At 44.4% G+C, this 13,272-nt stretch overlaps 1 protein-coding gene and 1 long non-coding RNA gene across 2 annotated transcripts in view; one reads left to right on the forward strand and one right to left on the reverse strand.

Moving 5' to 3' along the window:
- Positions 1-648, reverse strand: part of TTF2 (transcription termination factor 2) — a 31,183-nt gene extending 30,535 nt beyond the window's left edge. Inside the window, exon 1 of the mRNA XM_075197503.1 lies at positions 545-648. Coding sequence (XP_075053604.1) covers positions 545-612 — 68 coding nt within the window. The 5' untranslated portion in view covers positions 613-648. The remainder of the gene's footprint in view (positions 1-544) is intronic.
- Positions 649-999: 351 nt separating this feature from the next.
- LOC142140558 (uncharacterized) lies at positions 1,000-11,909 on the forward strand. The gene is made up of 3 exons (XR_012688548.1): positions 1,000-1,075; positions 1,708-1,759; positions 11,026-11,909. It is a non-coding gene; the product is annotated as an uncharacterized LOC142140558 (long non-coding RNA).
- The last annotated feature ends 1,363 nt before the right edge of the window (positions 11,910-13,272 follow it).

The following is a 13,272-nucleotide window of genomic DNA, read 5'->3' on the forward strand; positions in this document are numbered from 1 at the left end:
ATGTACTATATATAGAGTGTAAGCTCCTCGGTCTAGTGTCACATGCTCTATATGTACTATATATAGAGTGTAAGCTCCTGGGTCTAGTGTCACACACTATATGTACTATATATAGAGTGTAAGCTCCTGAGTCTAGTCTCACATGCTCTATATGTACTATATATAGAGTGTAAGCTCCTGGGTCTAGTGTCACATGCTCTATATGTACTATATATAGAGTGTAAGCTCCTCGGTCTAGTGTCACACACTATATGTACTATATATAGAGTGTAAGCTCCTGGGTCTAGTGTCACACACTATATATACTATATATAGAGTGTAAGCTCCTGGGTCTAGTCTCACATGCTCTATATGTACTATATATAGAGTGTAAGCTCCTGGGTCTAGTGTCACATGCTCTATATGTACTATATATAGAGTGTAAGCTCCTGGGTCTAGTCTCACATGCTCTATACGTACTATATATAGAGTGTAAGCTCCTCGGTCTAGTGTCACACACTATATGTACTATATATAGAGTGTAAGCTCCTTGGTCTAGTCTCACCTCTCTCCGTCCGGCGCGGCACTGTCGCTTCCTCCGCTCTCAGCCAATAGAAGCGCGGCTCCGGGCATGCTCCTGACGTCACCTCAGATCCAGCCAATCAGATCCCCGCACAGAGCTGAGGCTTTAAATTTAAACGAGCAGGATGTGCAGTCTGGTTCGAAGGGGCGGAGCTATGTGTCACATGTGTGAGGGAAAATCAACTAGCCAATGGGCGCGAGGGAACCGCCTACAGAACCTCTATTGTCCAATGACGTGTGTTTATCTATTTGCCGCAGCACAGTGTGACTGACACATTAATCGTCCAATCATCACATAGAATGTACAAACACTAGAGATCAGAGTGTGCAGCACATCTGTCTCCGAACTGACGTGTAGAAGTCTGGATGATCGCCGCCATTGTTGAATAGATCAAACCCTCAATCCCTTTGTATCTGTCCTCAAGAAAATGGCGGCATGCTGGGCACAGCCTGGTATATTCTACACTACTGGGTCCCCAGTAACACAAGAGCATTAATGACTCACCAGCCTCCTGTATGTATGTGTGTATCAAGAAATATATGTATATTGTTATGGTTCTGATGCAGAGTGGGACATACGTCAGTTTGCGTAGCGTATCCTGCATGTATCTACCACGTACACTGCGTCTGCCAGTAGAGAGGGGCGGAGGTGATAAGTATCTACTCTCCCGGAATGTCTGGGAGACTCCCGAATCCTGAGCGGAGGTGGGGCTTATGTCACAATTTGCACCATTATGCCCCACCTCCATTGTGCAAATGTCAGCATTGAATGGCGCGGGGTGGGCCAATGGTGATGCCCTCGGGTCGCCTCGCCCCCTCCCCGCCATATGCAGTGAGGGCAGGGCTGGCTAGTAAATTTTAGCCCAGGGTGAGAGATTTGGCTCAGCAGCCTAATGGGAACATATGACTGGCAAGATGCCCCCCGGCCATGCAGCCAGCTCCTGAGTCAGGGTGTATTCACACAATTGCAAACAGATACAGACGTCGATAGAGATGTACATGTGTGTGAGAAAGTCTTATTACTTGTGTGTGGCGAGGGACAGGTAAATTAGAGGTGGATAGAGGAGATGACGGTCTCCTGTACTAGTGACCAGCTTGTGTTTGCAAATTATTATTTTTTAATTATTATTATTTATTTATACACAGATTCCGTAGCGACGGATACAGAAGCAAGTAGCAAATAGATGAGGTAATACATGTAAGTAGCACATACTTACCGACTTTCTTCAGCTCTCTTCCGGGAGCCAGCCAGTGCAGGTGGGCGTGAGGGGGGCGGGGCATCCAAAATTGCGTCATTTTGGCCCCGCCCCCTGTGACGGCATGACGCAAACGCGGGGCCAAACGCCACGATTCACTGGGAATCGCGGCGTTTGGGATCTAATTCTGCCCACTTCACTAGGAAGTGGGGTACTTCCTAGTGAAGTGGGCAGAATTCGGGAGATTGCCACACTCGCCCGGGAGTCCGGGAGACTCTCACAAAATGTGGGAGTCTCCCGGACATTCCGGGAGAGTTGGCAAGTATGAAGTAGCACAGATGAATGTGAGTGATGCTATGGGGACTCACACAGAGTGCAGCAAAATACATGACCAGATGTAGGAGGGAGGATAGGATCACTAGGATATAATTATTCACTAGGTTGGGATGATATACATATCATTACTACATACTTGCCAACTCTCCACTATCCTAATGGATGCATTTTGTACTCATCGCAAACTGCTCATCACGTTTAACTTTCATAAACAGAATGAGAACTAACAGACTTATAAACATATAATTCACCAGACTTTGTATGCCCTTAGACTGCCTGATTACAGGCTTGGATGAACCGGCGACGTATATTTATGAATGAATGAGAACGATGATTGACGGTGATCCATGCGGTTACAATACGTACTACAAGGAATGACATCATAGAAGGGAGGTCCCTCATGTTATAAATAGCCAATCTAAAGGCCAGGTCGGGTTGCCTTGACAAAGTCTGTATTAGCGAAACGCGCAACGGCTTGACACGCGCCTCCAGCTTATACCTCGTTCTTTCTTATTATCATACTATATCTTATATCTAGAGACTCGGGAATCTAGCATTACTTACACTGCATCATGGGGTCATACCTTTCCCGTGGTTGGATTTTATAGAAGAATCCTCACAGAGGTTGGCAAATAATCTGACTGTGATTTACCCCACTATAAGCACACAGGACAGACACTGCTAACCTCAGGCCCACCTGATATAGAGCTTCCATCGGCTTCTTAGTGTGCATCTGCTCATATCAGTATGGATGCACTGCTCACAGGGATTAAACTGTTACGTTTATTAGTATGAATTGGATTCTAATGGGTCTATATAAATCACTCAGTTATCTACCTATTTCATAATATATATATATATACTAATAAGGCAGATTTCATTATAACTACATACTATCTGATCTGTGAGATGCGCTCTAGCTGTCTTTTCTGATAGTTTTATCAGTTCAAATTTCTGGTTCATTACTACTCTCTTTTTAATATTTCGCTAATTTGTCTTATCATTTAATACAATGACATTATTTTAATGTATATCAATAAAAATTGAATATATTTTATTTCAGGGGTTCCCTGAGTGCCCCGTGTATACACACCCATTTCTTCTGTTTCATGTCTAAGGATGTAGGAGGGAGTCAGACAGTGAACAGACGTGGGACAATAGGTAGAGAGGACCCTGCCCGCGAGAGCTTACATTCTAGAGGGAGGGGTGGTGAGGGACAGTAGGACCAACTGGAAGAAAATGAAGATGGCAGGTGAAGGAAGAGAAGGTGAATGATAAGATGGTCAGGAGGTGGTAGGATAGGTGAGCTTCAAAAGGTGAATTTTGAGTGATTCTTTGAAGGACTGAAGGTTGGGGGTGAAGTCGAGTGAGACGGTTTAGGGGGTTCCAAAGAATGGGGGCAGCACAGCAGAAGTCTTGGAGGCTCGTATGAGAGGAGGTAATGAGAGGTGAATTGAAGCGGAGTGGCCGGGTAGGTATGTACCCCGAGACAAGGTCAGAGATATAAGGGGGAGAAGTGTTTTGTAAGTGAGAGTAAGGAGCTTGAACTGAGTTCTGAAACTGATAATAAAGGGATTTACGCAGCGGAAGAGGAGTGACGTGAGAGGAAGACCAGTGAGAAGGAGTTTGTAATAGTTGAGGCGAGAAATGATGAGTGAATGGACTAGGATTTAGGTTTCCTTCCTGAGAGAGGAAGCAAAGGACTTTCGTAATGTTACAGAGGCAGAAGTGGCAGGATTTGGTGAGGGACTGGATATGAGGGTTAAAGCTGAGGGCAGAGTCAAGGGTGACTCCAAGGCAGCGGGCTTGGGTGACAGAGAGAGTTATGTTGTCAACCAAGAGGAAGATATTGGGAGGGATAGTAACATTTGTGGGCGGAAGGATGATGAGCTCGGATTTGGAGATTGAGGAAGCATTGTGACATCCAGGTAGTTAAAGCCGAGAGACAAATTAAATGTTTAAAAACATGGGCACAAGTGGGGCATAAGTTGTCTGTGACATGCGCCCGGTGTAAGCTTACCTTCTGCCCAAACTACCATCTCTACTCCCCACTGAGTGCCACCTTATCTCCTCCTTCCTCTACATACCTCCCAACTGTCCCGACTTCAGTGGGCCAGTCCCCAATTTAGAGCTCTGTCCCTTTGTCCCGCTGGTGGGAATGTTGTGGGAAGGGAGATAGCTTTATAGCGCCAACCCTCTTGGGATGTGGCCACATTCTCTGAACTGCTGCCGAGAACTTGCGGGTTTCTCTCTCCTTGTTTTCTCCGTCTACCACTACACCTCTAGACCCGTATCCCCGGCACTGTGTCTCCAGCCCATGCTCCAGGCCTACATCACATACTTATCACTTATGCTGAATGTCTTGTCAATAGCAATACTATTCATGGCAGAGCAGCGGTTATTGGGTGCTGTGCGCACAGCATTGAAAGGGGAGGAGAGAACGGGCAGCCTAGTGCTTCAGAAGTGTTACGCATACCCCCTGGTCACCCCCTTTGTGATGTGGGCATGTCCCCTGTCACTCTGCCACCTACCCAAATGATGGGAGGTATGGTAACAATTATATGCTACTGGTATAGACCAGCACGGATCGTTACCGCTTTTCATATGGTCACAATTGCGGCTTTTTAATGAACACAAGTTGCACCTACGATTTGGAGGATAATTGTAGCATCAGCCTGAATGTGTGTAATCTCTTCAGCTATAGGGCATCATTGTAATCATCTCCTTTTTCTCTTCTCACTCACTCCTTGACCCACTTCAACCCGGTTTTTCGCACCCTCCACTCCACCGAAACTGCCCTCACTAAGTTCACTCATGACCTTCTCTTTGCTAAATCCAAAGAACACTTCTCCCTTCTTATCCTTCTTGACCTCACTGCTGCCTTCGATACCGTTGACCACTTCCTCCTTTTGCAAACTCTCAAATCTATAGGTCTCTGTAACACTGTCCACTCCTGGTTTTCCACTTACCTCTCCAACTGCTCCTTTTCAGTCACCCGACTCCACATTTTCTTTCTTCCCTTACCTGTCGAGATCTCCATGGTTCCGTTCTTGGCCCCCTGCTCTTCTCCCTCTACTCCTCCTCCCTTGGTGTCCTCATCCGCTCCTTTGGCCTCCAGTACCACCTCTATGCTGATGATACCCAAATCTATCATCCCCTGACCTCTCTCCTTCCCTTATGTCTCATGTCTCCTGCTATCTCTTGGCCATCTCATCTTAGATGTCCCAGCAATTTCTTAAACTCAATGGGCCTGAGTCATTAAGGAGAGCAAAGCATGAAAAATGAGTAACACTGCACCTGGGTAAACCATGTTGCATTGGAGGGGGAAGTAAATTTAAAATGTGGGGAAAAATTTATAGTTGGGATAGGACATGTCCTAGATCAACTTTACATTTTGGTGTACAAATAAAGCTATCCAGTATTTATTATTATTATTATTATTATTATTTATTTATAAGGCGCCACAAGGTTTCCGCAGCGCCGAACACAGTACAAACAATGGACAGTACAGGGAATAACAGTACAGAACAATAAACGAGTAGTACCAAGACTTCATAGGCTCCAGGCAAAGCAAATATAATGGAGTTGGAGCAGAAGAGAAGGTAGAGAGACAGGAGGGAGAAGGGCCCTGCTCTTAAGAGCTTACATGAAAAAACAGCCAGTATTTATCTTATGTGCAAAATAATAAACTAATTTACACCCCTTGCATCGTAACATGGTTTGTCCCAGAGAACATTTACTCCTTTTTTTGCCTTACTTTCCTTAATGACTTAGGCCCAGTATTTCCAAGACTCGATCGCTTCCCTCCCTGCCAGGGCGCCCTCACCTCCCCTGTGACAGGATGGACCTCCTAGGCCACCCTGTCTGTTGTGTTGGGGACCGTCTGGGCTTGTCTTGCCACCATCCCCTTTATCCAAAATTGCGCCCCCTCCTGTCACAGTAGGAGGAGACTACTGCCACCACTAGGCTCCTACATCACTGCTTAGAAACGATTCCTTCTGGGTAACTCCTGACCTCTTCCTTCAGATCAGGGTTGCTGGGGATGGTTCCCCCTGGCCTATCACACTGGCCAGAGCTGCAGGATAGCGGACAGAGCGGTGGTACTGGATGCTGGGTCCCAACCTCAGAACAGCCGGATAACGGATTAGATTGGTCTAATCTGTAGGTCACAGGAATTACAGCAGGTTAAGTAGGTGTCAAAGCAGGATCTTGAAGCAGTGATGTTTTATTAGCTTAAGTGTCCTAATAAGAACAGTTACACACACCAGTTTGTGGCACTAGCGATCTTTCCAGAAGTTACAGATGGAATAATGATACATGGTCAAACAGAGATCCTTATTATACAGATTGTGACACAATTTTTAGCAGGGGGTAACACCGCCCCCTGATCCTAGATGGCTCCGCAAAGACTGATAAATCACATTCATTAATTACCATCAGGATGTAATATATCCTTTAACCGTGGAGCTAAAACAATTTAAGCTTTAACAAACTTTACATTAATCTGTTATTTTCTAATACTTGTATCCTGAGTCTACATTGTTCAGACAGGTTCTGTCTCTCCAACAAGACGTGAGAACAGGTAACGACCTCCTGCTGGGCCTTCAGGTTAAGCAAGTTTTTGTGACTTCTATGATGAAAGATCTAATTAGCCTAATTGGGGTTCATTCTAGCAAAGTTATAAAACCAAATCATGACATACTGTCTCCGAAGTTACAAATCTCAGAAATGAATGCATTTCCTATACAGAAATACAACACTATAATAAAATTAGTACATTTACAATGGTATAAATTAGTGCACTGTGCTAATAGTTTAAATATATTTACACAATAAGTTATTTTTAAATGATCCAGCCACACTTTTCCAAGACTGAACTAATAATCTTTCCCCTGCCAGGGTTCCCTCACCTCACCCCTCTATCTTTTTGTTAATAATACTCCCCTCCTTTCTATCCCTCAAATCCAGGTCCTTGGGTCCATCCTCGGCTCCTCTTTCTTGAAACCTCCAAGATACGGCCCTTTCTCATCACGGGAGCCACCAAAACTCTTATTCACTCTCTTGTAATCTCCCGCTTTGACTACTGTAACCTCCTTGTTTCTGGCCTGATTCTCACCTTGACCCTCTTAAGTCTATCTTCAATGCTGCTTCCCACCTCATTTTTCTCTCCCGCTGCTCTATCTCTGCTGTTCCCTCCAACAGTCCCTATCCATCTCCCCATGGCCTACAGAATTAAATTTAAACTCCTCACCCTCACCTTCAAAGCTATCAATCAATCCTCCCCTACCCTTCTTCTCCAACCTCATCTCTCCCACGCTCCATCAGGTTACCCTCTACTCTCAAAGGCTTCAAGCGTGCCCTTAAGACTCATTTCTTTATTCATGTCTATCAGTCCTCTTCCTAACTTCCTTGTCCTGGCTCTCTCCCCCAGTTAGTACCATCCTATTTGTGTCTCCCCCCTTCCTTTAGGATGTAAGCTCTCAGGAGCAGGGCCCTCTTTCCTTGTGTGCTCCTTCTACTAATCCATCACCCCCTGTACCTCTTGGCTGCTTCCCTAGCCCTGTTTCCTTAAGCTCAGTCCTACTTCTCGCTGGAGATTACTACCATCACACTCACTCACTGTCCCACAAATAATTGAATCTACATTACCATGTTACCTGTACTGTATACTATTTGTTTATTCAGTATGTCTGGTCTTTGTACCTTGTTTTTCATGTAATATTCTATGGATCATTGCAGACTTTATATGTTATGTACGGCGCTGCAATTATGTGCAATGCAGTACCTCATAATGTCCACAGGGGGGAGACAGAGAACATAAGTCACAGACTTATGCTAAATCCAGTGATCAAATGGAAATTTAGAATTGGGGGTATGATACACCCCCATATAACAGTCCACATCCACCACTTACTAAATAATTATACAGTAGTAAAAATCAGTATAGGGCAGTATACAGCTGCTTAGAGCAGTGAGGTTGGTAAAGAAGGTACTGACATTTGTATAGTGAAGTACACAGAGAAAAGAATGTTTCTTCAGTGCAGTATAGAGTAGTACAGAGCAGCATACGGCAGTGTAGAGTAGTACAGAGCAGCATACGGCAGTGTAGAGTAGTACAGAGCTGTATACAGCAGTAAAGAGTAGTACAGAGCAGTATACAGCAGTGTAGAGTAGAACTGAGCAGTATACCGCAGTGTAAAGTAGAACTGAGCAGTATATGGCAGCAAAGAGTAGTAGAGAGCTATATATGGCAGAATAGATTAATTCAGAGTAGTATACGGCAGTATAGAGTAGTACAGAGCAGCATACGGCTGTATAGAATAGTACAGAGCAGTATACAGCAGTATAGAGTAGAACTGAGCAGTATAGAGTAGTACAATGTAGTATACGGCAGTGTAGAGTAGTACAGAGTAGCATATGGCAGTATAGAGTACTACAGAATAGTATACGGCTGTATAGAGTAGTACAGAGTAGCATACGGCAGTGTAGAGTTGTACAGAGCAGTCTAGTGTTTTAAAATAATAGCTCATCTTTGTCCTCTTTATAATTACATTTTTTAGACCAATAGCGTCTTCTTTGCTAATACAACTCCCTACTAAAATGACACTATTGGTTAGATATATTCTCCATTAGAGTGAATCTAACAGGCAGCTGAATCTGATAAAAATGATTAAACGTGTTTGTGTGTGATGTGTGGGGTGAGTTGCATGTGAGAGATGAGTTTGTGGGATATGTTTGACATGTGTTGTGTGACGTGTTGTGTGAAGTGTGTGTGATTTGTGTATGTTATGTGTGTGATTAGTGTGATGTGTGTGTGAGGATGATGAGGTCATACTACCGGTGAACACTGTGATTAACCAGCCATTGTCTTGTGCACCTGGCCAGCTTCAAAGGATCAGATTACCACTAATCGGTGCCCATTGATCCCACTACAAAGGCCAGTCTGAGATATGGGTGGGGGGAGGGAGGAATGTATAACATACATATAATATACAGCTGCCACCTGAGCCCGCAGCTCAGTGTTCGGGACCCCTGGACCTTTCATTACATGTATAATATCTGACACTATTATATAATATAATCCCGGGATCATTTACTTATCATCGTTATTATGTGACAGTTATAATGAGGCAGCAGTGACATCATCAATGTAAGGTCACTCTTCTTACAGCTCATTATAATATAATAATATAACCGAGCTAAACATGAATAAACCAGAGCACATGGATAAACACATGTCACACACATGGATAAACACACGTCACACACATGGATAAACACACGTCACAGTGTCACCATTGTCTGATATATCCTGACTGACAGTCTGAGCTGGAAGCTGAGAAATGAGCAGCCGGGAGCTGAACTGAGATCAGTGATCTGATTATCCGTCTCCTGGGGAATATCCATGTTACTCTCCATGTAAGAGTGGGAGGCACGAGGCATCACACTGAGGCATCACACAGAGGCCCACAGCCAGCTCTCAGGATCTCATCATAATATTGTAGTGATGTCAGTATCATATATCGGAGTATGTGAGGGTGAGATAATGTGGCCGATTGTCTCCACGAGTCTGGGATTCCCAAGATCTGAATCCATCAAACACACAGTCTGGAAAATGTCCTATAAGTGTTTTATTCCATATACTGTATCACTGCGACACATTGACATCACTGTTATCTTTCCACAGACATTATGAAGCTGACAGGTCCCCGTGTAACATTCTTCTCACAGAACAAGCTGTGAACACCCTTCTGTCCTCTATGTCAGTAATTATACCGCTTCCTAACAGTCCTGCACAGCTGTCCCAGTTCCTATACTCCCTTCTTGCCCTTGCCGAGTTCAAATGACTTTATGTATTAAAACATGGTGTCATGCAAAGCTGTCAGAGGCAGAAGAACATTTAGGGCCTGATTCAGAGTGCAACGCCAGTGTAGGTAAATGTGCGCAGTATTTAGAGGTGACGATGCGTCAAGGTCTGAATGAGCAGATGATGCGTCCACTTGACAACAAACATACCTCTCAAACCCCCCCCTAAGACACCCCCCCTAGGCACACCCCTCAGACACCCCCCCTAGGCACACCCCTCAGACACCCCCCCTAGGCACACCCCTCAGACACTTACGAGCTTTTATTTCATATGCTGCAAACGCAATTGCTATGAAGCATCATTTCAATTTGAATAACCAACTTGTGGCTGGATCACTTATAAATAACTTATTTGTGGCTGAATCACATAGAAATAACTTATTGTAGATATTTACTTTGATTAGGGCTGCAGGGCACCTCTGTATATCATTGCAAATGTACTGTTTTATATATTGTGTTGTATTTCGGTATAGGAAATGTATTTATTTCTCAGACAGTGCCAGGGGTGGAAATTGGATTTGCGTAAATCTTCTAAAGGAAGCCTCATGCTAATTAATTATTTTTTATGTGAAGTGACCAACACGTCTTTTTCACCTGAAAGCACAGCAGGGAGACGTTACCTGTTATCCTGCCTTGTTAAAATGAAAGGAAACCTCTGAACAATGTAATTTAGGATATCACAGGTTGGTGTAAATTTTGCTAACTTTACATTGCTTTTAAATCCATCTTTTGGAGAACATATTGCATCCTGATACTAAATAACTGAGTAATATCTCAGTCTTTGCGGAGCCATCTAAAATCAGGAAGCAATGTTATATGCTGCTAACATGTGTGTCAGAATGTGTATAAAAGAGCACTGTTTGACCATGTAATGCATTATTATACCATCTGTAACTTCTGGAAAGATCGATAGTACCACAGACTGGCGTGTAGCTGTCCTTATTAGGACTACATGAGCTAATAAAACATCACTGCTTCAAGATCCTGCTTTGACAACTACTGACCTGCTGTAATTCCTGTGACCTACAGATCATAAAAATCTAATCTGTTATCCGTCTCTTCTAAGGTCGGGAGCCAGCATTCCAGTACCAACGCTCTGCCCGCTACCCAGTAGCTCTGGCCAATGTGGTAGGCCAGGGGGAACCATCCACAGCAACTCTGGTCTGAAGGAAGAGGTCAGGTTTACCAGTCTAGGTGCCCAGCAAGGGGGTATTCTAGCAGCGACAGTTATCCAGAAGGAACCGCTTCTAGGTGCCGGTGAAGGAGCCTACTGGTGGCAGCAGGCCTCTCCTACTGCGGTTAGAGGGGCACAATTTGGGATAAAGAAATACAGTGGCAAGGCAAGCCCAGCAACACACGGACAGGGTGGCATAGGAGGTCCATCCTGTCACGCAACTAATACAGCAGAAACAATCTACCGAAATCGGCAAATCCTAATCTATGGGCAAGAGACTCAATAAGTCTCAAAGGTCTGTGAATCATTAGCCAACCTCTAATTACAAGCGCTTCGCTGGTTTGGGTGTTCATCATTGGGATCTGCAAATTGCTAACGTTAGAATAAAGTTAATAAAATGAAGACATATAAATAGACCACTATAGATTGATATAGAGATGGAAAACTATTGTAAAGCGACAGCCTGGAAAACTAACAGCTTCGATTCACAACGGTACAAAACTTGATACTTAAAAAGAACTGTACTGTATATATCAGATTGCAGCTTTAATGGAACAACTAAGTACTGGAACAGATTATGGGAACTCATGCTGTATGTGTTATATTGTGCAGTAAGGGTGAATGTGGGCAGCTGCAGAAGCTTCAGGCTCTGATGTATTCACACAGCGAGTAAAGATAATAGTGAGCAATGTCCAGCTGTGTATACACACACGTGTAATCCGAGCACACAGGATGAGCCTGGTCTATGTACTGTGCACAAGCCATGTGATGGTGGAGATGCCAAACCTCCAAGACATCCCATTGTCTGCCCCTTATGTGCGATGACCACTGAATAAGAGCTGTAATTAGAATGAAGGGTGGCTGGACCACTGGTCTGTGACTGACGAGCTCGGGAAGGCGTTAGAATTACGTCCGGCTTCCATGTGCCCTCAGAGCTGACACTCCCACCCAGTTATCTTCAGTTGTCTATACGTGTCCCCTCCAGGCTGGACAGTACGAACAGAGTGTTACTCTCTAATGCAGGACTATTGCTGGACATTTTGTCACTATGGACCATCCTGGTGGTCACAGCCACAAATAGTTCAGTAAACTGGTACGTTCCGTCTCCGAGCCAGTCGTGGGAGATGGATCTACAACCGAGCGTACCTGGTGCTATAGCCACATTCGTGCTCACCCTCGTTATCTGGGCAGTACTTACCGCCACCGTCGTGGCCTATGTGCCCGTGTCGCTTCCCAGCCCGGACAGACTTCCTGCCATTAAAATGCATTTGGGGGAAATCTGTAAAATACGAGGAAGCAGAAAGTAGAGATAAACGTTGGCAAAATAACTCCATAGTCTATAAAAATGTACCTTCACTCTAATAGTACCCTGAGTTACTCCTAAACAGATGTGAACACCCTGTGGCTGAGGATCCCAGAATCTGTTTTTGGGGACCCTTGATTATCAGATATGCAGTGCAGTCAACCCCCCCCTTTCCATGGTCACCTCAATCCTGAAGACATCTCAATGGGCCTCATTTCCATGATAGTTTTTCCAGACAGTATTTTGTATAGTAGTTTCCATACTGCGCAGCAGCTCAGATTATAGGTGTCTGCTCCTGATTGATGGGGAGACTTCTCAGCCTCTCAAGACAGCAGACGTTTTCCCTGGGAGGGGGCAGGTGAAAACGTAATACGTCATCACCCCTGGGGAACAGAGTGGGCAGCGACATGATGATACAATTAGCGTAGTAATATGCTTTGCACACCCACCTACCAGGTGCTGCATCAAGCTGAACGTGGGGATAAGTGCATCTGGTTTTAACTTTATGGTCCATTTTTACTTGCATAATTTTGCTGAAATAAATATAAATAATCCATTATGGAAGTAGCTCTTTCTTCTTTGTAGACGTCTGGGCCCTGGGCTAAAAAATAGATTCAGATTTTGGACCTTTGTTTATGGACTATAACACTCAGGGCCTGATTCATCAAGGGACGTATCTGCCGATATTGAGTGTATTATACGTAAAATCACTCTGCGCATGTCCAGATCTGGGACTTACGAGTGCAGCCCTTTCCACTACGTCTGTGAATGTAAAGGACACTTACTTTCAGGGAGTAAAAAGGGTGGGGAAGGGGCATTGTGTCGTAGTCCATGTA

The sequence above is a fragment of the Mixophyes fleayi genome, chromosome 2 (assembly GCF_038048845.1).
Source record: "Mixophyes fleayi isolate aMixFle1 chromosome 2, aMixFle1.hap1, whole genome shotgun sequence".
NCBI classification, from domain to species: domain Eukaryota; kingdom Metazoa; phylum Chordata; class Amphibia; order Anura; family Limnodynastidae; genus Mixophyes; species Mixophyes fleayi.